The sequence below is a fragment of the Amblyomma mixtum genome, chromosome 3, assembly GCF_055824585.1.
Source record: "Amblyomma mixtum isolate Tamu chromosome 3, ASM5582458v1, whole genome shotgun sequence".
NCBI lineage: Eukaryota > Metazoa > Arthropoda > Arachnida > Ixodida > Ixodidae > Amblyomma > Amblyomma mixtum.
In genome coordinates, this window is record NC_143014.1 from 246,418,559 (window position 1) to 246,444,727 (window position 26,169).

General features: G+C 44.8%; 1 protein-coding gene across 1 annotated transcript in view; it reads left to right on the top strand.

The window, feature by feature from the left end:
- Nucleotides 1–173: 173 nt before the first annotated feature.
- The window catches only part of LOC149354258 (uncharacterized), a 36,002-nt gene continuing 10,006 nt past the window's right edge, over nucleotides 174–26,169 (top strand). The window contains exons 1-13 of the mRNA XM_089583231.1: nucleotides 174–907; nucleotides 3,501–3,586; nucleotides 4,304–4,367; nucleotides 4,444–4,481; nucleotides 7,263–7,326; nucleotides 7,407–7,444; nucleotides 8,592–8,655; nucleotides 8,731–8,768; nucleotides 9,502–9,577; nucleotides 20,335–20,381; nucleotides 20,488–20,521; nucleotides 22,477–24,485; nucleotides 25,484–25,525. Coding sequence (XP_089439357.1) covers nucleotides 885–907; nucleotides 3,501–3,586; nucleotides 4,304–4,367; nucleotides 4,444–4,481; nucleotides 7,263–7,326; nucleotides 7,407–7,444; nucleotides 8,592–8,655; nucleotides 8,731–8,768; nucleotides 9,502–9,577; nucleotides 20,335–20,381; nucleotides 20,488–20,521; nucleotides 22,477–24,485; nucleotides 25,484–25,525 — 2,623 coding nt within the window. The 5' untranslated portion in view covers nucleotides 174–884. The remainder of the gene's footprint in view (nucleotides 908–3,500; nucleotides 3,587–4,303; nucleotides 4,368–4,443; nucleotides 4,482–7,262; nucleotides 7,327–7,406; nucleotides 7,445–8,591; nucleotides 8,656–8,730; nucleotides 8,769–9,501; nucleotides 9,578–20,334; nucleotides 20,382–20,487; nucleotides 20,522–22,476; nucleotides 24,486–25,483; nucleotides 25,526–26,169) is intronic.

Below are 26,169 nucleotides of genomic sequence, written 5' to 3' on the forward strand. Positions count from 1 at the left end.
CTAGAGGCAGCACTATGCCGAGCGTGTGGCGATGTGGAGGAGACCATCGAGCACCTGGTGATGTCATGCCAGAGACTCCATCCGATGCCGACAGAGGGCACCACATTCCCTCAGGCGCTCGGCTTTCACGATCCTCCAAGCACAAGAGCGAGGGTGTGCGAGGGGGCGCACTGTGTCTAACCGCGCGAAACCGCAGAGTCGGATGTGAACGCGGTCGATGAGCGAACTCCTTGCTTTGAACTTTGCGTTTTTTTTATTTTTTCTCTCCTTTCTTGTGCGCTTTCATCTCGTTTTTTTGTGTTTTTTTGTTTTTTTTTGGTCTGGGTGCTCACTTTAGTGGTGCCCGCCCGTTACAAAGGGTACGGCCTCAAGTATCTATCTATCTATCTACAACTCCAGTTTTTTACCGATTCCGGGCAGTCCAGGCAAGTTCCAATGTTAAATTATTAAGCGAAAAACGCAGACTATCATAAGCCACCCTGTGGTCTGTGCTTGAGCAAAAATAAGACTTGCGGCGTGCGCAGAAGGCTTTTTTACAACGCTGGCAGATAATAACTTGTATAATACGATTCACAGCTAGGTGGCGCAAGTCATTGTCTAACTTCAAGGATTCATGCCTAGCCATTTATCCACATATCTACTGGTGACGTAGTAACATAGCTGCGGCGGCATTGGTCAAAATAGGATGTGAACTGCGATTGGTTCTTCTGCGCAACGTCGAGACACCGGCAAACGTCGGTTGCGTTCGACGCGTTGTTCGAAGGCCGCCAGCTGCAAGCGTACTGTGAGCGCGTCAAACTCAAAATGGTTCGTCTGCGTGTGCGCCTTCGGCGGTAATGTAATGCGTTGTCGCTGGAAGTCCTGTTCTGCCGCACGGAAGCACGATGGCAGAACAGAACGTCAGGCTGTGAGTACCCTAATGTGTTACTGCGCCTCTGTGTTACCTGCAAAGATAAATTCTGGCGACCGTCTGTTATTCAGTAGTTTGAGGCGTTGGCGTTGAGGCGCAGGCAGAATTGGCCTTACATCGATCATTGCGGCTCTCATTCCGCCAGTATTTTATAGCCCGAGTGAAATGTATGTCCCACCACTGCCTAAGAAGGCCAGTGTTTTGTAATAATTGCTAAAGTAGCGTTGTTACCATGCATAGCTTGGTTCGCGGACCTTCACGACACCCGACACGATCGAACGAGGCTGTCCAGTGTCATGTATTCCACCAGCTCAGAGATGTTGCTCATCTCAGATCAGATATGAGCAACATCTTACGCTCATCACTGCAAGTTTCTTGACCATGTTGTGTTATTGCATGCGGGTATTGTCGGAAATGTGCACGCATTGCGCGACGGACCTGGTTGGTGGGGTGGATGGAGGCGGCGTCCTCTGACGTTTGTAAACATGCTCAAACGGCATTTGCATGGCTTAATTATTGCTGTCCGCTTCTTATTCTTGAATTACGTTTTATTTACAGCCTCGACTAAGCGAAAGTACTCCTTGTCGGCCAAAATCAAAGCATATAGACTGTTGCAACGCGAAACGCGCGCCACAAAGTGCTTCTCTCGGTCACTACGGCGTCCCTCAAAGCCTGAGTCGCTTTGAGACGTTAAACCAAACCAAAACCGCTTGCTTATTTGCGCTGGAATTTGACGCAAAAATGGCGTATCAGGTTTGGATAATGCACTTCCCTGATTTGATCAGAAGTATAAATCCGCTTCGTCTGCAGCATTGGCGACCCATAACAAGCAGCTTTCGCATTGTGCGTTTACCGTTGCAACAGCCTGTATCGGTTGCAACGTGTGGATGTTCTGAATGTGGAAGTGTGGATGTCCTCAATGCAGAAAAAAAAAAATGTAGCGGCAGCTTTAATATTTTTCTTAATTGTTTTCTGATTTATACACTTTGCCTTCAAAAAGTCGCTGAAACATTTTGTCGTACGTGTACTACTTATAACCACATGTGTGGCAGAATACTTTTTACAAATATGTTGTTAGGATACCTTATTGCAAATAAAAACTAAATATAAATAAATAAATGTAAAGAAATATCTTATTACAAATAATTTTGCTAACCTTAAGAAATCTAGCACTTGGCTACTGTAAGCACTGTTTTAGACACAGCAGCCTCCTTCGGAAGCTGTTCAAAGTACCTCTTTTTTGGCACTTAATATGGAAGTACTTCGCAGTTTCCAAATGAGGCTGTAGAAGCAGCGCGTTTTTTACATGCGTTGGAGAAAACTGTTGAATGTACTCGGGGCTTGACGAGGATATAGCTAAAATCCTGTATTTGCTTGTAAGCATTGCAGCTCAAGCTGTTGTACTGCAGCACAGTTAAAAGTGAAATGCAATCAACTTGACATGTTAGCGCTGAAAGGAAATGCAATGTTATGGCTGGCCACACATGCTACACGGAAGATACGCATTGTTGTTCTAGCAGTTCTGCACCATCTCTTAAAGATCTTGCATTGCTTCTATAGTATCATATTCAAGAGTAGAGATCAGTCATATCAAAAGTGTGCCAGATGTGCATCTGCGCCTTTTAGCATTATACACAAACTCTTGATTACTGCTCTACCACTGAGGTGGATAGCTAGAGCATTAACTTTAGAGCAAATCTAGCCCACTTTCAACTTCTGTTCCCGCCGCGGTGTCTCAGTGGTTACAGCGCTCGGCTGCTGACCCGAAAGACGTCGGTTCGATCCCGGCCGCAGCGGCCGAATTTCAATGAAGCCGAAATTCTAGAGGCCCATGTGCTGTGCAATGACAGTGCACGTTGAAGAACCCCAGGTGGTCGAAATTTCCAGAGCCCTTCACTACGGCGTCCCTCATAGCCTGAGTTGCTTCGGGACGTTAAACCCCAATAAACCTAAACCTAATCAACTTCTGCTGTAAACCTCTGCCCATTACAAGCTCTCTTCGCCCATATGTTTTTGTGCATTGGAATGATGTCTCATAATTATAGCCAGAACCATCTAGCCCAGCTCTCTACGCTTAGCATTACAAGCTGCAGCTGTATGGTGTGTGAATTTAAGTGGTGTGGTAACGGTGTGCACAGAGTGCAGAATACTCACCTAAAATGCCCAAGCTGTGTGCTCTTGACTGCAAAAGCAGGTGCTAAAGCCGGGGTGCCTTGCAAGGCAAGAAATGAATATGCAACCTTGTGACTGCAGCTACGTATGCTCACATCCAGCACATTTTGAACCAAGGTTGGTATTATATAACGACTGCTTGCCGAATCGATGCCTTTTTGAATTTCCCGCCCTTTGGCATTGGCTGAAGCAACGCCACGCCCTAGGCTTCAGCAAGTAACGAACAGTGGACTTAGGGCATGGCGTGTAATCGGTTGCAGAATCGTTATATTATACTGTCCTAGGTGTGCATAGAATTTGTGTGCAGTCCAGAGTACCTCCAGAGCGTGCAGGCTGAGGTGTGTGTTCTGCCCTCTGTATGTGCTTGCCTGTGATTAACTGGCTTAAGGTCAATAAAGGCTTTCTTTATTGCTAACAGGAGGGCAGATGAACCTGTCCTTGATGGATCATCTACCCGGAAAGCTAGCAAGGCCCGCAAACTGTTCGACTGCAACATTTCAGAAGGTAATTTCTTGCACTGTGTCACATATATAGTTCCTCTCTGGCATAGTCGAACTGCTTTGCATCTCATGGCCTTCCAACACAATTATACATTTACATGACAGTAATTTTTAAGCATTATCTGTTAAAGCACAATGAAGTTACTGGTTTCGGTATGTCGAAGTTACTGTAGTGTCGTGCTATAGTAAGTGGCTTTGCATCACTTTTAATGAGCCAAAAAACTTGGGAGCTTCATGGTTATGAAAAGCAATTTTAAAGTGCTGCTCTAGCAAACTAAATAACGCTAGATAGCCAAAGTAACTGACAGCCATCACACATTCTCTGTATGTAACTGCTTGTAGTGAAAGAACTGCTGCTTTGCGGAACACAATGTATTATTATTGCTAGTATTAGTGGTAATAGTTGTAGTTGATTTTACTAATTAAAGCAGAAGATCCGCCGCGGTGGCTGAGTGGTTATGGTGCTGAGCTGCTTACCCGAATGACCCGGGTTCAATCCCGGCCTCCATTGTAGCGGCGTCACATATATGAAAGCTGATATACGGCAACAGAGCAGTTGTGGGTGTCTGGAGATATCTTGCTCCTAATCTCGACCTGTCACCATCATTATTATTCTATTTTTTATTGATACTGCAAGGAAAGAGCAGTTGTAAGACAGCAAATTATTTTTTTATGAATCATTGTCATCATTGTTATTATTTTGTCACAATTGCCTTTTCAGAAGCATTTACAGTGGACACAGGAGATTCACTGCTGTTGCAGGAAGCAAAAGTCAAACTTCAGAGGTAACTATCTGTCAGTTTTTCTCTCTTTTTGATTATTCTTGTGACCTGTACCATTTCGCACCTGTACCAATTTCAGAGACCTTGATTCTCCACCTCTTCAATGCAAGTCATCAGGTATGTTTGTTTTAGTGTATGCTAAAGAGTTCTACTTCATTGTGATTGTGTGCAAAAAGTGATGCTTGTGAGTATGGAAGTTTCCTGGGGTTCCTAAGGCAATCTGAACTCCTTACGCTTCAATCCTGCCTCAAGTTACGTCATTTAAACCTTCTGCATGGTATTGTTAACAAACATTCATTTTGACTCTTACATGGAATATACTTCTTGTCCAACACGCAGCAAACACAGCTCAACAACAGTAGTGCCACGATGCCGAATGAAAGCTTACTAGTTTTCTGTCTTTCCAAAAACAATATCAGAATGGAACGGGCTTCTGCATGACGTGGTCAGCTTAAAAAAACTAGGATTCTTTATTTGCTGTCGTGTCTCTGGAGCATATCAGATTTGTCACTAATCTCTATTTGGCGTATGAAATATTGTTTTTAAATCAGAGTCAGGGACTCCGGAACATTTTTTTTTAGTTGGGGAGGGGTGTAGCAAGACTCCGAGTTTGTTTTATTTATTTATTTCAAGTTTCATAAACATTTTTAAATCTTAGATTTCTTGTTTATATTTTTCTCTTTTTGCACTGTTGAGAGGTGTATTTGGTAATGCGTGTAAAATGAATTTAAATGCACAGCTTTGTAATGTTCTACAAATGAGAAGCAATCAGCTGTAGTGAGAAACCTTGTGCATACTTAGTATGTTTCAGTTCTTCCTAGCATGCTCATGAAGAAGGATCAGACAATCAACTTCTGTTGGGACATGGTTGGTTTAGATTTCTGGAACGAAATGCTTTATGGCTGGCTGCGAAGCCAACCAGCTTAGCCCTACTGTGCTTTATGTTAATGTCATACTAGGATTGAGGCATTTGTCAAAATCTGATGTGAGTGCAAGAAGTTGGAGACTGGGAGCTGGAGAAATGCTGGGGTGGGGTGAAGGGGGGGGGACGGCTTCATTGTTTAGGGGTCCCTAATGTGAGGAGACAAAAATATTTGCATCGATACCTTTAGCTTACTTCACAAAGAAAGGTAATCTGATGCAGTTACCTGGGCAGGCACAAGTGATATGTTCACAGTTTTATACTTTTTTTTTTCAGTAATAAGAGCGTGTTGGGAGGCACATTCAAGGCAGTCTTCATACTTGACTCTTTCTGAGTGAATTCAGCATGTCAGTCGAACCCACTTATAATGGTTGCAGTTATAACGAATGCTCACTTGTGATGGATGAAGGCAGATCTACTGTCAAAACATGTATTAGTGCAATGGCATTGTATCTCAGATACAACAAACAAGCGTGGCTTCCAAGCTAGCACCACCGAGGCTCCGTGGCACCACCTCCCCCACCGCCCACTTTTCTAAGGAAAGAACGCATTCGCCCCAAAAAAGCAAAAAAACAAAAATTACGAGCTGTATAGAACACCAACAATGCTTTTTGCTAGATGCAGCCGTCCGAAACACATGCCTTTAAAAAAGCGCGTGAGAAGTGCAGTAAGCTTTTGAGTTACCATCCTTCAATACCCAAGCTTGGAAGACAGCGACTGGTGGCTGCTATGTGTCCTCTGCAAGATTAGCAAGGCGCAGTGCTTTGGTAGCTACATTCTCGTGCTCACGACACAAAGGGCTGTATTGTTTGATGAGTGTGCCACTAAGCATAAATTTGCGGCTTGTTTGCCGAGTGGTATGACAAAAATTTGTAAGATCCTGTTGATGCTCAACAACCAGGCGGCGCACCACGTGCTGCCTTCTCTGACTGCAGTGACCACGCTCTTTTGCCAACGAATGCGAGGAGCCCAACCTGCCACTTGTCATCGGCATAATTAACGCGCTTGAGGTATTCTATCATTGCCCCATCACCAGTGCATACTGATCGCTATTGACTGACAAGGTGCCGCAGTCTCAGTTTGGGTGACTGTTCCTCACTATGAAATAAGTTCACGTGGATAGAACTGGCTGAGGAGTGCATCAGCAGTTGCTTCCGTAACACAGAGTTTGTGATCGAAGGAATGATGGAGGACGCTGTCAAACAGCCACGTTATCGAAAGCACATATATATGTGGCAACGCGTCGTCAATACGCAGCAATGCCAGCCTGATGTCGCCTGCGATGACTTCTTTGGTGAAGGTAAGGATGCCAACATCGACGTACACTGACGAAAATATTAGTACATGAAGTACGAACACTGCCCCATTGCCAGGAATCTGATGACGGTGAGAGGAGGGCGGTCTACCAACGACAACGTGTGGGCAGCAACACTATCAGTCAGGGGCATGTGACTGCTCTAGGTTAGCTTGGAAAGCGTCGCAGTAGGGTCTAGTTCGAATAAACACATACGCATAACAGATTTGCACTGTCTGACTTTCTATTTTTGGCTGTAACTTGGGAAGTTCACTTAGTATGAACCTCAGATACGACGACTGCAATCCGCGTGACCGTCGTTATAAGTGGGCTCGACTGTATATATAGTATTTCTGTTTCCTGCGCGAATAGCTTCAGAACAAAACCTGAGAAATGAGTTTTAGATCAAAAACCCAGATTTAAAGGTTGGGCATCCTGGTTGCGGCTGTCGAGGCTGGTGTTGCTACTCTTTTGTAGTGGCATCAAAAGTATGAAAGGTGATATACGGTAACTAAGCAGTTGTTTTTGTCTGGAGATACCTTGCTCCTAATCTCGACCTGTCGCCATCATTACTATAGTATTTTTTATTGATACTGCAACGAAAGAGCAGTTGTAATACAGCAAATTATTTTTTTATGAATCATCGTCATCATTGTTTTTTTTGTCACAATTGCCTTTTCAGAAGCATTTACAGTGGACACAGGAGATTTACTGGTGTTGCAGGAAGAAAAAGCCAAACTTCCCAGGTAACTAACTATCTGTCAGTTTTTGTCTTTTTTTGATTATTGTTGTGATCTGTGCCATTTTGCACCTGTCCCAATTTCAGAGACCTTGGTTCTCCACTGCTTCAATGCAAGTCAACAGGTATGTTTGTTTCAGTGTATGCTAATGAGCGCTGCTTCATAGCGATTGTGTGCAAAAAGCGATGCTTGTGAGTATGGAAGTTTCCTGGGGTTTCTAAGGCAGTCTGAACTCCAGACGCTTCAATCCCGCCACAAGTTACATCATTTAAAACTTCTGCATGGTATTGTTAACAATTTAACAAACATTAATTTTGACTCTTACATGGAATATGTCCAACACACAGCAAACACAGCTCGACAACAGTAGTGCCACGATGCCGAATGAAAGGTTACTAGTTTTCTGTCTTTCCAAAAACAATATCAGAATGGAATGGGCTTTCGCGTGACGTGGTCAGGTTGAAAAACCAGGATTCTTTCTTATTATCTGTTGTCTCTGGAGCATGGCAGATTTGTCATTAATCTCTATTTGGCGTATGAAATATCGTTTTTAAGTCCGAGTCAGGGACTCCGGAACATTTTTTTTTTTTTTTGAGTGTGGGGTGTGGGGGGGGGGGGGGGGGTTGCGGGGTGAAAGGATGGTGATCTACCACTGGCTGCCGTGGAGGCTTCCACTGTGGTTCGATTAGTTATATACTCGTATACGTTGCATCCCTAAAGCAGCTTGTGGGCAGCGACGCTATCAGTGAGGGGCATGTGACTGCTGTAGGGAGCTTGAAAAGCGACGCAGTAGGGTGTAGTTCGAATAAGCACATATGCAGAACAGATTTGCATACTCTGACTTTGTATTTTTGGCTGTAACTTGGGAAGTTCACTTAGTACGAACCTCAGATACAGCGAATGCGATCCGCATGACCGTCATATTCGTTATGAATGGGCACAACTGTGTATATAGTATTTCTGTTTCCTGCGCAAATAGCTTCAGAACGAAGCCTGCAAAATGAGTTTTATATAAAACCCAGATTTAAAGGTTGGGCATCCTGGTTGCGGCTGTCGAGGCTGGTGCTGCTACTATTTTGTAGCGGCGTCACACGTATAAAAGCCGATATATGGCAACTGAGCTGCTGTGGGTGTCTGGAGATATCTTTCTCCTAATCTCAACCTGTCTCCATCATTATTGTATTGTTTGTTGATACTGCAAGGAAAAACCAGTTATTTTTTTATGTATCCTCATCATCATTGTCTTTGTTTTGTCACAATTGCCTTTTCAGAATCATTTACTGTGAGCACAGGTGATTTGCTGCTGTTACAGGAAGAAAAAACCATACTTCAGAGGTAACTATCTGTCAGTATTTGTCTTTCTTGATAATTCTTGTGATCTGTACCATTTCGCACCTGTCCCAATTTCAGAGACCTTGGTTCTCCACTGCTTCAATGCAAGTCACCAGGTATGTTTGTTTTAGTGTATGCTAAAGAGTGTTACTTCATAGTGATTGTGTGCAAAAAGTGATGCTTGTGAATATGGGAGTTTCCTGGGGTTCCTAAGGTAGTCTGAACTCCAGACGATTTAATCCCGCTGCAAGTTACATCGTTTAAAACTTCTGCATGGTGTTATTAATAATTTAAGAAATATTAATTTTGTCTCTTACATGGGATATAATACTTCTTGGCCAATACGCAGCAAACACAGCTCGACAACAGTAGTGTCGTAATGCCGAATTAAAGCTTACCGGTTTTCTTTCTTTCGAAAAACAGTATCAGAATGGAACTGGCTTCCACGTGACGAGGTCAGCTTGACAAACCAGGATTCTTTAGCTGCGGTCGTGTCTCTGTTATAGACGCAGTGTGTTCGTTCATGCTCGTTTTTTCATTTTTGTATTCTTGAGAAATGCAGAGTATTTCTTCTTACTTCTGTGCTCGCTTTTTTTTATTTTGTGTGTTTGCTTTGTTGCATCGCGTTGTACAAAGATGTATGCTTGTTCCACTCCTGCCGTGGTTACCGTATGGCGGCTGGCGGTATGGAATAAAATAAATAAGAATAAAATGTAGATTTTTTTTTAATGTTATCTCAAAAGCTGTTTCTGATTATTATTTGGGTTGTTTTAGGTGCCCTGCTGCTAGCAATTTACGCTTTGAGATTTGTCTTGGTGTAAGCATGCTGAGCTTGAAATTTTTCCACAGAGAATTCACCTTACCTCACCACTGAGAACATCCGGAAGCTGGAAACATCAGTCGGGTCTCCTAGAAATATCTTGATGTAAGTGTTCACTTTTTATTTTATTAGTTTTCTTTTTCTGTTCCTACAGCATGCATACCTTCAAATTAATGACATTTGTCAGCGTCAAATGTTTATTATGCTCGAAATAAATTTAGCTGTATCAGAATCCTGTGAAAGCAGGGTTATGTGGGCATAGATAAGGTGAATAAATTGTCCTTAAAATATTTTTGAGAGTTTGGTTTTCTGGGAAGGGCTGTTGTTATTAGTATAACCTTGTCATAACAAAGCAGTTAACCCTTTCAGGCACCATTTTTTGTTTTATTGAAATCTGTTATTTTTTCACCTTAGTGGTATATTCAGGTCTCAAGAAAGGGAATTTGTTAGTTTTTGAGCATGAACGACCAGCAGGTAAGTTTTTACAACGATGTGGAGAATTCCATACAGAGTGTCAGATTTGTTAGAATTGGTAACATCGAAATGTTCTCGTGTGTCAGGTAAGCACCCTAGGGATCATGGAATCACTTTGTGTTTCTAAGATGCACAGTACGCTCGAAATTGAGCAAAAACAATTTGTTTTCGCTCGCAGCAAAATCTGCCTGTGCAAAAACGGCGGACAAAGTGCTACCTATCTCACTCTTATATAAAATATTATTTACTGCATTCGCTACTTGGTACAAAAAAACAACTTATTTGCAAAAAGAAGGGTGCTCAGTTTGACTGAGATAATGAAATCACTGTTAAGTTCTCCAGTTTCTCAGAAAAAGCTGTAAGCTTGCCACTTACGCAATTGTGTACAAAACGCCTGAAAGAGTTAAGCAAATATGTTCAATGTAATCATTATTTGTTACAAAAATATGCCCACTAATTGGCACAAATAAATTGATTTATTAGTGTAAGAAGCTGCACGAGCTGAGAGGTATTTTTTAGAGGTTTGATTTGTGGGATGGGGGACTCGTTGTTCCCCTTAGATTTTGCTTCCCCGCGATGAGAGTGCCTGCGTCACAGCAGCACTATCCCCACAGCAGACTGTGTGTACTGCGGGGCAGCAGGTCCGGGTCTTGGTGAGTTGGCTGCCAGGTAGCAGCAGTGTGGAGACAGTGTAAGGGCAAGGTAAAGTAAGGTGTGGTATGAAGAATGGCTATGGCAGACCATTGACAAGCGATGGGTGGAAAAATTTTCAGGCAATTTACTGATGCCGTATCGATGCTACATGGAGAAGAATTGATTGGTTTGTTAATAAATACAAATGTCAAAGAGAAAAAAACAATAGACGACGTTGCAACAAAGTGCAGTCTTCAAAAAAAATTCACCGGCAAAAGGAAATGCTGGACAAGCTGATGTTGGAGCTCTATACACCATTTTACTAAAGGCAAACTAGGTAGGAGGTAAATACTGCATCAAAAGCCATTTCCGTTTCGGCCGATCCATTGTTGCCAGTCTCGAGTGGGCTGTGCAATCGTTCGCTTTATGTATTGCAGAGGAGCCTTTTTCATCAGATTTTTGCTGTTTTAAAGATTTGCATCCTTTTATCAGTGCCATTCACGGTTGTAAGGTTGTCTAGACAGCACTGCGTGATCGAGGACTGCACAAGTAACTAAAAAAATCGGAAGCGGATTGCCGAGAATGCATTTGGGAAGTATGTAAAGACAGTCCCGTTGCGGTTGCGACATGCGTCTGCTACACTGCTTTCCCGCCGACCTGAATTTAATTGCCAGTAGGCTTTCGCAAATGAGAAAGTCTTCGTACCAATTACGAACTCTCGGATAAGTTCAACGCATTTCGTGGTAGGTAGGCGCACGGAAGAGAGTCCGGTACCAATATTGAACCTGGGATGCAAGCGCAGGACAAGTGATTTTTCTAGTTTTATCGTGTTGCGCATTGTTTAACAAGTTGTTCTCGTTACCGTGAAATTACTGAGACCATGTCTTAACAGCGATTGTAAATTTACCTCCGGTTTACGCTAAATATGACCTTTTTATCTGTTGTATGATCGCGGTGCCGTATCAAGACTTCAACGCATTGTGGGCAGGTCCGCAAACACGAACTTTGCACGTTGCAATAGCAATATAGTCACAATATGAGCACTGAAAATTTCTGGTCACTCCTTGACGTTATAGACCAATGCTACGACCTCCAGCCGATGTGTGTATTGTCACGTTGTAGTGACGGCAGTCCAGCGGTCAGGAAGACACCAGAAAGACTTGCAAACGAAGCTCTTTATTTGGGCTGACTTGCGCCCTCAAAAGAACTGAATCACTCGGCGGCGGCGTAAGCAATAGGTGTGCTCGGCGGTCGTCGAACTACGAATGACCGCCGCTCGCGGCATCGCTCAATTTAAAGCCGGCAAGGAAACTTCGAGATAACAGGTTGAGTTCATCTAGAGTAAACTAGAAACACGTAGATGCAGCTGTTCATGGCTGTGAACAATCGAGATAAGTCCGGTCGCTTCTCGCGTCACGAACAAAAATGATAACACCCCTTTTCTGCGGCCTTGCGCGAACGAACGGACGCTACAATGATACGTGGCATTACCCCCCTCTCAAAGAAGCATCGTCTCGATGCTTTAAAATGAAAATAAACACGGAGAATGCTTCGAGAACTTAGAGTCGTTTAGCGTTCCTAATAAGGTGTAAGGGCAGCGGTAAAAGCTTCAAGTCTGGCCGTGTCGTCGTCGGTGTTGTCGTCGTATTTGTCGTCGTAGTCGTAGTTGTCGTCGTAGTCGTAGTTGTCGTCGTCGTCGTAGGGGTCGTCGTCGTCGTAGGGGTCGTCGTCGTCGTAGGGGTCGTCGTCGTCGTAGGGGTCGTCGTCGTCGTAGGGGTCGTCGTCGTCCTAGGGGTCATCGTAGTTGAGGCATAATCTTGTGTTGTTGTTGATGGAGGATCTTAGTTCTTGCGCTCATCAGCAACCTCACCTCCAGAGGCTGCTTTATTCAGTTTAACCTTCGGGGCCTGGGGAAGCGTCCACGCACGGCGTAACCTCGGCTAGGAGATACAAAGCGCGGAGACGAAGGCGACGGGGAACGTGATAGGCGGCTGGGCGGTGAGAAGTCTTCCCGACGCAAAAACTCCTCGATTTCGGCTGGTCGCTGGCCGGGTCGGGGTCGTGGAGCGTCGTAAGAGAACCCTCGGATGCCCAGTCTTCTGTATGGGCAGTGCCGGAGGACATGACCGGCTTCGCCGCAGTGGAAGCATAGTGGGCGGCGCTGGTCGGGAGTTCTCCACTCGTCGCATTTCCTAGGCCGTGTGCGACGCTCGTAGGACGGGCGAGTTGCGGCGAGAGGGCGGCGCTCCAGCGCAGCTGGCTAAGGGCGATAGGGGCTTAGGTGCCGTCGTCGAGGTGCAGGACGGCGCACTGCGGCAGCGTAAGTCATGGCTGGAGGCTCCAAGAGGCTGCGTGGTAGACTGGAGTCAAGTCCTCCGGTGAATGACTCGAAGGGCTGGCGTCGCGACTTGCTGGGGGTGTCCGGTACATGGAAGGCTACCCAGCACCTCCACCAGATGTCACGTTGTAGTGACGGCAGTCCAGCGGTCAGGAAGACACCAGAAAGACTTGCAAACGAAGCTCTTTATTTGGGCTGACTTGCGCCCTCAAAAGAACTGAATCACTCGGCGGCGGCGTAAGCAACAGGCGTGCTCGGCGGTCGTCAAACTACGAATGACCGCCGCTCGCGGCATCGCTCAATTTAAAGCCGGCAAGGAAACTTCGAGATAACAGGTCGAGTTCATCTAGAGTAATCTAGAAACACGTAGATGCAGCTGTTCATGGCTGTGAACAATCGAGATAAGTCCGGTCGCTTTTCGCGTCACGAACAAAAATGATAACACCCCTTTTCTGCGGCCTTGCGCGAACGAACGGACGCTACAATGATACGTGGCAGTATGATGAGCCATCTTGAGAAAATTAAATAAAGGAAGAAGATAGTGTAGTGAATATAGCAATAATTTTCTCGACAATGCAACACACTCAATATCTCAGCAGTGATCGTCCACGCAGTACACTCAAACATTTGTAACCTGACTTAGATGCCCAGTCTCAGTGTTCATTTCTCACCAACGTCCGTTAAATGGGAGACTGTCTGCGGCTGCCGCTCAGTGCGATCACAGACTTCAATCAGGACGAGATGCAAAAATGCCCATCAGCACACACTCAATACCCCAAGATGGACGGGGCAAATCAGCAGCCCAAAGCCATGGCATAGACCAGGAGTTAAAAGGCATGATGTATGATTTTACATCCACCAAGACAGGACGACAAACCTTAGAACAACAGTAAACGACATGTATGCTACTTGACCTGCTTAACTTCAAATTTTTTCGTGTGATATAAAGGTGACTCACTGTCACGTCATGGCAGGCGCCATCAGGAGGTATATATACATGAAACAGGCCACACTGCGCAATCAGTGTGTGATGCAGGTGTGCACTGCGATGTGCTGTAGTACACCTGCGTCGCATGATCAGTAGCTGTGTATGCAGTTCCTTCGCTGTGTTCTGGTGTGCACAGTTGCAATTACAGTTACAATTCTTAACTCGAAATATGGGCTCCACAAAAGATAAAACATAGGTACCTCGGTAGTAAGTGGAGCGTGGCCCTTTGGGGTCGCTCTGGCCACTGCTGCTGCTTACAACCGCTTCTGCAGGCAGCACTGACGGTCTCTTATTGGAGTTATGTGGTTTGTTGGCCCACTTAAGCAAACCCAGCTGTATTCTCAGTTCATGAACACCGCAAAACACAAAGCTGCCGGGCAGTGTTCACAAGCACCGTGCAGTAGCTGTTGCATCACCTCCGTACACACGGCCCATGACTTGGTGATGGCTTTTTGGCTTGGCTCTTACGGGGCGCGAACAGCAAAGTAATATGATGGCAACCAGGCATCAAAACTAAATCATCTACAGACCAGCTACAATTAACATTAAAACTTAAAACTTTTTTTACAGTTTCAAAGGGAGTGGTTTACTTTTCAAGGCTAGGGTTCGGTGCTTGAGGGCAAAGTGCTGCCAGGCAAAAATTTTACACCACAGATGACATTTCATATTGCTGCATGCAAAACAGAAAAACGATAGAACATACTCTTGTCCAGTGTAAGGCGCTTCAGCCCTCAGTGTACAGTGCAGGAATTTGCACTGGGGTTTCAGAAAAGCCAGGGCACGCTCAGTTTTCAAAAAGTAGGAAGCAAGAGACGACTAGAGGATTGGTGAAAGTCGGGAGGGTAGTTTAGGAATGGGAAGAAGAAAGTTGGCAGTTGATCTGGAGATACTGAGCACGCTAGGAATTAATGGCTAGGTGACGCTTTTCACCATGCACCCCGTTACAAAGGGGCCATGATGAAGTGGGCAGCTTTATAAAGATGTACACATGATTTGTGATCGACTGCACTAAAGAAGTTTGCGCATCATCTCTTTCAGTTCTGCTAATCATGTGCAGGGTTCAGTCAATCACTGACTTCTGCTGAGACATGATTGGTTTAAGGGGGAGACACTGCCCTCCCCCTTTCCCTGCCCCCTGTTCAGTAGTCTCTGCTGGTGCGGACACTTCCTCCCCCTTATTCTGCCAGCACACGTATGCGTCACGGTTGTTGTCTGTTTCGTGGTGCTGCACTGGCGTGTCACCTGCTTCTCCGCACTTTTCTGCTTCTGCCTGCTTCATTCAGCTCACCTGCCATGTCGTGCTGGCTTCTATATGCGTCCGCTCCCCATGTAGATGTGCTTCATGTCTGTTCTTTCTGTCTTTTGTTCCGTGCACAGCCTCTTAGTGAGTATTAGTATCTCACCAGGAAAACTCTAAGGCATGTCAGGTTTCATGCCGGGCATCTGCAGATGGACTGACAGAGAGAGCGTAGTGGAGCGCTCTGGATTAATTTTGCTTACCTGGAGTTCTTTAATGGCCGTTGACATCGCACAACACCCGCATACCATGCGTATTTAGGAAATTTCGCAACTAAACTTGGTAGGTGCAACATTGGTGGCAAAGCAGTGCTTCAATGCCGAGCATACAACTTTTCTTTGCCATATTCTGGTTCACAGCCAACGACAAAACAGTTCGTCTACCCTCCACGTACGCAGCACCAGCACTAGGCAGGGCTGTGAAATAGGCATCTGACTTACTCCACACCTCCTGCTGAAATCGTCGGAAGAGGGGGAATTTCACTTTCGGAGGCTAGTCAGCTAGGCAGAAGAGAGAAAAACCTTGGCGAAGGCAGTGAAGGAGAGGAGCATAGTGAAATCATTTGAATGCAATGGCTGTAACTCCGGTGTTAATGAGGCATTTTTTTTAAATGTTGCAGCCAGACATTTCAGGGACAATGCCTCATAGCCACAGGGGTATAGCACATTTTTGACGGAAAGGTGTTTAGGAGCCCTCTAAGCGACAGTCACAAGGGGCACCCTGGCATGGAGGGGTGCGCAGGGTGCCGCCTTCCAGCAGCACTCGCTTACCCTTGTCGCATTCACATGGACAGCCAAGAGTCGATGGGGAACATCACTGTTACCATGTGAGCCACCAGCCAAAGAATTCATAGGCGATTGTACGAGGTGATGCAGTGAACCTGCATTAGCAGTATTGGTTTTACATTTCGTGGCTACAGTCATTGCCTGCTTTCCTGTCCTGTTGTGGCTTTGAATTGCACCTCGCCATCGCTTTTACATTCCAGTGCTGCTTAGGCTTCTTGTAGGTGGAGGCATGTGGAGGGTGGAAGTGTGTGAAGGGTGGTGGGTGGGGCCTTCTGGAGAGTGGAGTGTATGGTTAGTGGTGGCTGGCGGCTTCTGTACGGTGAGGGTGGGTGGGTAGTGGGTGGAGGCCTTGTAGAGGGTGTAGGTGGGTTGTTGGTGGTGGTTGAGGGTTCTGGCAGGCGAGGATAGGCTGTTCGGTTGTGGGTGGGAGATTCGGGAGGGTGGAGTTGGGTGGAAGCAAAGGTGGGCGGAGGCCTTCTGGAGGGTGGTGGCTTCAAACACCAAACATATTGTGAACAAGTGGGGGTGGTAATGCTTATGCGTTAAAAAAGAACGCAGCTGCGGTATGACCGTGGGCACCCCGCAGAACTTGAGCTGTAAACTTTCCAGACATGGAAAAAGTGCCACTCAGGCCGTGCCTAAAAGAAGAAACCGCAAGGAGAGGGATCGTTTGTGCCGACCAAGCAAACGATCCCAGTCTCCACTGCCGGAACAAAACCAGAGCCTTTGTTACTGCATGGCATATAGAAAGCATGACATGCACAGTCACCCTTTCTTGGGATGGGGTTCTGTCACCCATGTGAAAAGCACTTTAAGCTAACTGCTCACCCTGGCATTTGAAAGTAGCAGGTGGGTGAGATCATGCAGATATAACCACTCTTCTTCCTTCAGTGTAAGCCAGCTGGGAAAAAATGACAATGACAGTGTACATGATACCCATTTTTTTCTGGCTTCTACTGTACCACTGTTGAACACCTTTTCAATGAAAGGTGCATTCCTTAAAATTCAAACAGGGACTTAAGCAGTGACCTGACTAAGCCATGGCATCCAGCTATCCAGAGGTTCTGTAAACTTCCTCCAGCCATGACAAATGGCTAATGCTGCTTTCTAAGTTTGAGCGTACTTTTGTTGTACATCATTTATAGATTGTGGTCAGTGAGTGACAGGATATTTAATTTGCAGAAGCACGGCTTCTACCTAGTGCTGGCTGACATGAAGGAAAGGCACCAGGTACCCTTGCTTGAAGTAGGACAAAACTGGAGCTTCCATCTGTGGTTCTGGCATGATTTTAAAGCTTTTTTTTTTTGTAAGCAGTCTGGCCACTCCCACAAAACATATTTGCTTGAGTGACCACTCAGCGGTTCCCAAAGTGTAAAAATTCATCACATTTTTGGAATGAACCTTGATAAAAAAAAACTCATTCCAAGGAAACTCTTCTGTGACTTACAGTTCGTTGGGGTTGCCAAAGGTCCTGTGCGAGAACCTGAGCCTGCAAACTCTACACCAGGGGTCTCAAACTCATAATGCTATGTGGGCCACAATGAGAAAATTTCATCTGCTGGCCAGAAGCCAGAAAAAAAAAAAGACTGGAAGGGGGCTCGATCACAAAGGCATTTTTTTAGGGGGGATGTGTGGAGAGCATGAACATCCTGTGTGTTAAATAAAAGGAACTATGAAGATAATTGGCCTTGTCAATAATAGGTTTTATTTTGTAATTGCAAAAATTACCCTTCGGTTCTAAGCATGCTGCTGGCTTGAGGTTTGAAAACACTTAGCAGCGACAAGGGATGCAATATCCTGTGTTAGGTCATGTGCAGAGACTATTCGTATGCTGGCTGTGAGGTGGTCGTCTGTCATCCTTGAGCGCAGAGCAGATGTGTACACTTTCAATAAAGAGAAGAGCTGCTCACACAAGTTTGTGCTCCCGAACATGGCAATGATCCTTGTCGCTTGGTGCCGCAGAGTTGTAAAAATTGTCTTACCTACAAAAGTGTAAAACTCCGGGACACCTACGTCTTTAAACTTCTGTCGCAATGTGGTTCAATAAGGTCAGTAAGCTCCATTTGCAACTCAGGCTCAACATCGTCGACTCACACAGCGAATGGTACTGAGAAAGTTTCTGTTTGGAGAGGCTGCAGTTGTCCTGAAACCAAATTTTGAATTCTTCCTTGAGATTGCGGAGCACAGCTGCAAAAACATCTCAAGATTCTTGGGCTAAGTGTCCTAGTGGTTTCAAAGTTGGAAAGTAGTCCAGCTTATTCGCTTTTATCCGGCACTGCCTTAGTTGTAATTTGGCTTGAAATGCATGAGCGTCTTCGCTCATTTCCGTTGTGGTTTTTTTTCTTGAAGTTTTATGTTCAGGATGTTCAGGTGATCACATACGTCTGCGAGAAATGCAAGGGAACGAAGCCGCTTCTCATTTGACAACCGGCAATCGGCTTATTTCTCTCCTTCAAGGAGCTGTCGATTTCCTCTCTGAGGCCAAAAAATCTCTTCAGCACTTTCCCACAGCTAAACCAACACATGTCTGTGTGGTAGAGGATCTCCTTATGATTGCATCCTTCCTCTTGGAGCAGAGAGGTGAACTGAGAATGGTTGGGTGCTCTTGAATGAAGTACACTGTGCTAAACATAATGTCCATGTGTCCCTATGCTGTGGGGAGTGGGTTCGTTGTTCGATTTAGGGGTGCGGAGAGGTGAAAGAGAGAAAGAGGGTTATCCGGCGCCTCACTTGTTGTGCTCTCTTGAAGACAGCTGACGTCCATCTGAAGGTAACGCAGATCAAAGGGTTCCTGCCTGTTCTCCTTTCAGCAAAGAATGAGTGCAGTCTGCGAACTTAACTTTGTGGCCAGTTTCAGTTTGAAGAAAAGTCTGGCGGTGAAGCTGACTCGTGAAGCTGGTACGAGCATTCTAAATAAAACATGAAACTTGGAGGGCCAGTGGGCTGAGTGTTTGAGACCCCTGCTCTGCATTGTGCTCATGGTGCAGAAGGATGTCTTGTAGTCTAGACTGATTTGCCAGCGTCCAGAGTAGAACTTCGCATTGCTCAAGCCTAGTGTATTCAGTGCATCTGCTAACACAGGCACGGGGTAAGGTTCGTGAAGTCGGGCCTTGTTTATGTTCATTGTCTAGTGAGATCCTAATCATGGTCTGCTCGACAACAAAAATGTTGCTGCACCATAATGTAGGTTCAGTCGCCTTTGTAATAACTTGATCCTGCTCCATGTTGACCATCTCAACATTGATACAAACCATTTTAAGGTGAGGAGTGCTCTTTTCGGAGGCCTCACAACAGCTTGCGCTTCCAGTTTGGTCTGCATTTCATAATGCAGCTCATTTAGTTTTCCCGTTGTAGACAAACAATTTTTCCACTTTACAGAACTCACCGCCGCTGACAACAGCGGCTCTTTACATGAGACCAAATCATTTCTACCATGATCTGCTTCGTGTTACTATTAAATCTAGGTCAGTCACAGTGAAACACTGTGCATATGTGGCAGTGAGATGTCAGCTTGTGCTGTCTACTTACGAGCATATTGTGTGTCCAGAAAAGTGTGCCTAGAACCATGCTGCAATCTCAGTTTGCTAATCGCACACTGGAGCATGTCCTGTGGTGCAACACAGCAGTCAGCTCCACTTCCTGTTTTGTTATTCGCAGATGTGCCATCAGTTCTAGCATGCATGAGCCAGATTTCTTGCCCAACTTCGTTACATTTTCAACATTATTTGGAACACTGTGAGGCTTGTGGTTGTGCATTTCAGCTTAATCAATTTGCTTTCTTGAAACTTTACTCTGGCCAGCAAGCATGTGACATTTGAGTTATACAATGCTCAGGTGAGGTGATGTGTAAGCAGCATTTACATCACTCTCGGGAATAAGGAAGTTCATTTGCCGAAATGTAAAATTTGCAGTGTGCAGTTTTGTTTAAAATTTATGTGCAATATGGCATTTTTGTGATTGGATGGGGGGGGTTCATGCTTTTTGTTCTTTCTTCTGTCTTTATGCACTATACATCTTCATTTGGAGACCGGCACTTACGTTTTCTTTTTTTCTTATTTGGATGCACTTGTCATAAAGTAGTCAAGCAATAGAAGTTGCATTTTGAAATGCTGTCATTAAAAGTTGTTTTGCAAGAATAGATGCCCATTGTTCTTGTTGCTTATTCACTGCCTTTTTCATGCAGACATACAGTTAATGGATGACTCGTTCAGGTTTTATGATATGTTGAAATTTATAAGTGCAGAAATTTTTCCAGTGCTGCTTACAGAACAGTAGAGTAAGCTTACTTTGTAGCCTAAATTATTAAAATGCTTGGACGTACATTTTTTTTTCTTTGTTTTTGAACAGGAGCAAGTACTTCAACAGCATTCTAGAAACCTCTCCTACAAAAACAGGTATGTTTGTGTGTAACCACTGTTGTGCAGCTTTGCTTGTGTTGTGATAATTGGCCTAGATGACAGCCACTAGTTGCCCTTAGTAATGTTTAATTATTGCTTTCAGATGTTCAAGCCCTCATTGCTGTCCCTAAGTGTAGGTAAGAGCTTTAGTTGCATCGAAGTGGTTCATGGAACAATACTGGTTGCCTCTTCAGGCTGCTAGGTCAAGGACTTTATTGTGACTTTGCCATTTCTTTAGCTGTGCCAACTTTCTGTGGCAACACTTGGAGTCCAGTATTGGGCAGCGTTGTTGGGTAGCAACATGTGCTATGCAGCACCTTCACCTAGTCTGCTGTGTCACTGAATTACGTTTTAAGGCCAGAGCAGTTGTACTTTCTCATGCATTATAAGCTAAGTGCTATATAGCTGCTGCCATAAATCACCTAAAGGCACTTGGTACTGTTTGGCTTGAAGAACTGACGTTGGAATAAAGGGTCCTAGTGAAACTTCCATTTTTCATAAAGATTTCACAAGCTTCTCTGAAGGGAGTTGCAGTTGATTAAATTGTCCTACCGTCAAACCATGACTTTCTTTCTCGGCTTGTTCCCTGCTGAGGTAGGGCTGCAATCCTCCCTAATGGACACTGCAACACTGTGTGATGTGCATTTCTACTTTCAGCCAGTAGGAGCCGAGCTTTTCAATCTTTCTTCTTCTTTTTTTTTTTTGCTGCATTGGCTTTTTTGTTTGCAAATTGACACTTCAGAGAGAACTCTCTCAGGGCCTGTGATTGCAGTGAAGGGTTGGGATATGGGATGACAGGGTGATAGCAGACTGTTGTAGTGATTAAGGTGAACATAGAACTGTCAGTGTTGTTGGCTCGCTTGAAGATAGGGCTGCCTACCTTCTGCCTCCATCATCAAATGGCCTTTGCCTGTTTTTTTACCTAGACTTTTACACTCTCAGCTTTACCTTTGTGCACTTGTTGGGAGCTTAAGAAAAATGGTAATGCGGTGCAATCATAAAAATATTGTGCAAGAAATCAAAGATTGTCCTAATAAAGAAGAAATGTTGGCAGGGATCTCTGAAAGCATAATGAGGGAGCTGTACTGACCAGACGGTTAACAGGCTATTTCCAGCTTGTACACATCAGAAATTAAAAATGTAATCATTGACAAATATGAATTTGATAGTCACAATGGTTGACTATCCCCCCCCTCCCCGCCCCTCTGTGTATGCCTACCCAGCTGGTATATATTGCGGAGATCAAGCTCTAGGTGGCTGTTGCCTGGCCTTTTGAAAGCAAGCAGCAGTGCTCTTCAGCTGTGGTGCTGTGAGCTCCGAAAAAGTAACTTTAAATGGATGCTAAAGAGAAATAGCAAACTAAGCAAGTTGCTTGCTAGATAGATTAGTATTTCTCGGGAGCACTTACAATGTTTTTTTGTGTGGAAAGGTGGCTGTATTACTTAGACCTTTGAAATTCCATATATCCTCCCGCACTAATGGGCCACTGAACCCAGAGAAAGTCGCATGATGTGTGTTCACCAGAGCTCTCAGGCCATCCAGAGGAGCCACTTCTCAGCATGGGTACCGTTGAGGTCTTGCAGTTCTGACCTTGCAGGCTGGGTTCATACTAGGCAAGATGAAAGACTGTGCTCATGTTTGCATCTCATCTTTCTGCCCGTCGTGTGGTTTGCATGGTTTAGTTACGAGACTGTTCTCCGCATTTTCGTCTACACTCACCGCGCTGGTTTCCCATCATTTTGACAGTACTTGCCCATTGACGCAAAAATGTCATTGCACGAGAAATAGATTAACGAACTATGACCAGCTGAAAATTTACATCACTAGGCACAGCTGCAGAAATCCACAAGTGGTGTTGCCACATGCATTCGCTTTTATGCGATTTTCTGGCTTATCAATGCTGTGTTGGTTGTAAAATGGGATATTTCCTATCACATGATGTTAACAGATCAGTCTAGCTTGGTTTAGTATTCTCCTTTAGTGTCCTTTTAATATTAATCTGTGTTTGGCACCTTGAAGTGTTTGCTGGTGTGCAGACTAGCAGTCTGCTGCTTGCTGCTTCTAATAAGTACTGTTTTTTTTTATTTCTCAGCCAAGTGGCTTCTTTTGGAACTTCGGATCCACCTGCAGGAATATCAGGAGGAAGTGCAGATCTGCCTGAACAGTACTTACCTGGCATTGACTCCCCTGCACCTGAAAAACAAGGCAGTCCCAAAGGTCAGACAAGTCATCAGAGAGAAGCTGCTTTGAAAGTATGTGACCCGGTCGAAGGGTCAGGCAATGATAAATCTGCTGCAGATGTTCTTGGAGCACAGAAGTCAGCTGGTGTGAATGAAGGCGGTAAATCGTGTCAGAGCCACAGCAGCCGTAGAGAGAAAAGGAGGCGTCTGTTGGTTGGAGACATAGCCTTTTGTGTTACTCCAAACTTCCCGGTAAGCCCAGAGGAACCTCGGTACCCTGAGTTGAAGAAGCAGAGGCAGACTGGAACCAATGTGACGAATGAATCTGTCAAAGCGCGGCCTCCACTGGCCTATGTATCACGCTTTGTCATAAAAAGGCAAATAACAGATAACATAGTTTCGGAAACAAAAAGCCCTGGAGGTCATGGTGTGAAAATGGTACAGAAACACAGGAGTCAAAAGTCACCCAAACGGCTTCCCACCTCAACAAAAGAAAACGTTTTGTGTTTGGCCAAGTCAAAAAGCAGCGGTAAGGGCAAGCAAGATTGTGAAGGCCTAACACCCTCTCTTGGTTCCCCTCATCCATCCAAGTCATCACCAAGTAAAAAGCCTAACCAGGTACCATTAATGTCTCGAGACCTCTGGAGCAGCACAACTTGCAACAGTTTGCAGAGACCAAACACTGACTCAAAGCAAGCGCTGGCTAATTTAGCAAGCAGCATGCACGCAAACCGTTGCCACAGTATACAGGTCAGAGAACAACATTCATTGCTTCGTGCTGGTACTAAAGACGTCATGCAGTCTGCTCACCCAAACAGTATATCTGACAAGAACGTGCAGGCAGCAGAAGAACCTTGTGATAGTGGGCAGCATGTGGATCAGAACTTGCGCACAGGCATTTTTTCGTCTAGTGAGCTTTCTCTGCCTTCAGCAACACCTCCCATGCAAAGAATTTCATCGTTCAAATCAGCAGGGTCTCCTGTACTGGGAGGCAAGACATCCTTCCAGGACTTTCAGAGACCAGAGAAGAGGTCACCTTCTGTGCCTGCAATAAAAAATCTTCATAGGTCCGGTCTGCAAGGCGAAAAACTACCTGTGCAAAAGGGAAACTTTTGGTCCCGGCCTAAAGCTGTCAGCTCTCAGGCATCTCAAATGCACAATAAGGAAGTACAAAAGGAGAACACAGTTTCATTAAAGGCAGCTACATCACTCAGGCAGAGCCACAGCAGTGGTCGGGAAGCATGTGCAAAGGAAATGAAGCCTTCAAGGACTGCACCAAGCAAAGCAGGTTCACTTGCCATGAAAGATAAAGCACATGTATGCAGTGAAACCCAGGGAACTGTGCCCTGCAGTAATCATCCTTCTTCAGGGACGGAACCACCTGTGTTGGCTAGAGACAATTCCTCAGGAGCTGTCAGGTCCTGGAAAAATTTTTGGAAGTCGTCAAGGAATGTACTGAAAACTGCCAAAGGACAACTTCCTGTGGCTTCTGCAGCTAAAGAAAATCTTTCGAACAAGGCCTCTGAAGAAAACTACAGTAGCATCAGTAAAAGTCGGCAGAAAGACGGAGGTCAGCAACGTTTTCCTTTAAGGGAAAAGCAAGATGTCCCAGAAGCTTCATCAGCCGCTGACCGTTTCAGAGATCCTACCATGCCAGGGAAAACCATTTGGCGCTCCTTAGCAGGCTTTGCGAAAAGATCTCAACGTCTCAAAAATGAGGACAAAGGAACGAGAGCAGTTGAAGATAAACAGCTTCCTGCAGTGGGTGCAACTAGGGGAAAAAGTGACAAGAGGCGTAATGGAGAAAGTTGCGAAGCAGAATTGTATCAGAAGAAACAGCAGTGCACAAGTTCTACTGCAAAGTTTCCAAAAGTCAAAACTTGCCCAAGACACACGGTCAGCAAGGAAATTGAACTTCGAGGTGAGAGCTGTTTTGCAGTGCAAGCCAATTCTGCACAATCGTTTTCTTTAACATCAAATTAATAGGTCACATAACAGTGATATTTGGGAAGCAGCTTCGAAAACAGTGATAGCTAGTTCTTGAATATGTCAAAGCATTTTACAAATGCACAATATGTTTTTGCCTGCAAGTCTTGTTTTGTTTCCTTTAAACGACTGGCAAAAGCAACTTCAAGCTGGGAGGCAAGTCTTTGAATAAGTCAATTAATGCAGTGCCACCTGCTGGGTTTTAATTTTGTTTGTTTCGCCCAGAGACGGTGAACTTTCTCCAAGTGCATAGGTGACTTGAATTATGCTTTCTTGAAGGTGATTGTGAAGGATATAATAAAAAAGGATTGTTTTCTAATTGAACTTGCCTAGTTTCTCTGCTGACTGTTGCTGTTCAAAACTGTTTAATTTCTATTTGCTAGGTGACAACTCCTATTGGACTGTTTGCTAAAGCTTGAAGATCTGTTATATGGTACATCTTGGTGTTTTTAAGCATAGAATTTGACTTTTCTTCTGTTGCACTCTGTGGGTACAAAACAGGAAATGCATGTATGCTTGCTTAATCAGGGAGTCTAAATTTTAATTTCCAAGTGCTGTATAGTTCGCTATTGAAGTTGTGAAGCTATATAATGAGATGGTCAGTTAGCCCTACTGCTTTGTTTATTTGCATTGAGCTAGCTTAAACACTCTAATTTAAAAGATGCCTCTGTCAATATTTTTTGACTGGCATGCTGCAAGGGTTGTTTCCTTTCTCTTGAGCCATGCTGTCAATTTTTAAAGGGGTCACTGGAGTTGCACAATGTATAGTTAAGCTTTTTACAACTGGCTCCTGCACATTACCACAGTCTGTGAACTTTGCCTTGTGCTTGAAAGTTATCACCCCTGCCATCTGGAGTAGCACTGCACTGCTTAGTAAAATTAATGCTTTTTTTGCAGTTTGTTGCATTATATTTTGATGTTGGCTTGTTTCAGGTGGTCTGCAACGTGAAGCTAAGGATGCCAGTGTGCAGACATGTGAGTAATATTACATGGGCTTCACTTGTTGCCGTGGTGCACAGCATTATTATTGTTTAGCACCTGTAATGATAGACTCAATTTTATTTATCTAGTGCACAAGGAGTGTAGCCACATCTGTAGCATGCAGGTGATGATGAGTTGCGACACCACGGTTTTCCAACATGTGGACTTGGGCCACGCCACCCACGTGTTGTAATGCGTGGCATTTCGCTGTGTCCGGGTAAAAGGGGATTCTGGAGGTTGAGCTGTTGCCGAGTGCTTGGACCTTTAATGAATGCCCCTTGACTGTGGCAGCACACCACTTTTGCCCCCGCTTTCTGTACAAGGGGAGATCGGCAGTTTCTTTCTTTTTCTGTCCTACTCTCCATCTTTTACTTACTTTCGTCTCCTCTTTTTCATAACTTTCCTATGTTCTCACTTTTTAGCAGCTAGGGTTAACATTGTGTGGAATAACTGCCCTGAACTGCACCACATTTGGTTATAGCTGGGGTATACAGCTGGCATGTGCAAGACTTGCTTCAAGTTCCTGTCCCATCCCCTTGTTTGGGTGCATGATGGGTGGCTACAGCACTGTGAAACAACATCTCTTTAGCATCATCCTTCTCATCCGCGGATTGCCCTCCCTAAAGAGGCAGACCAGT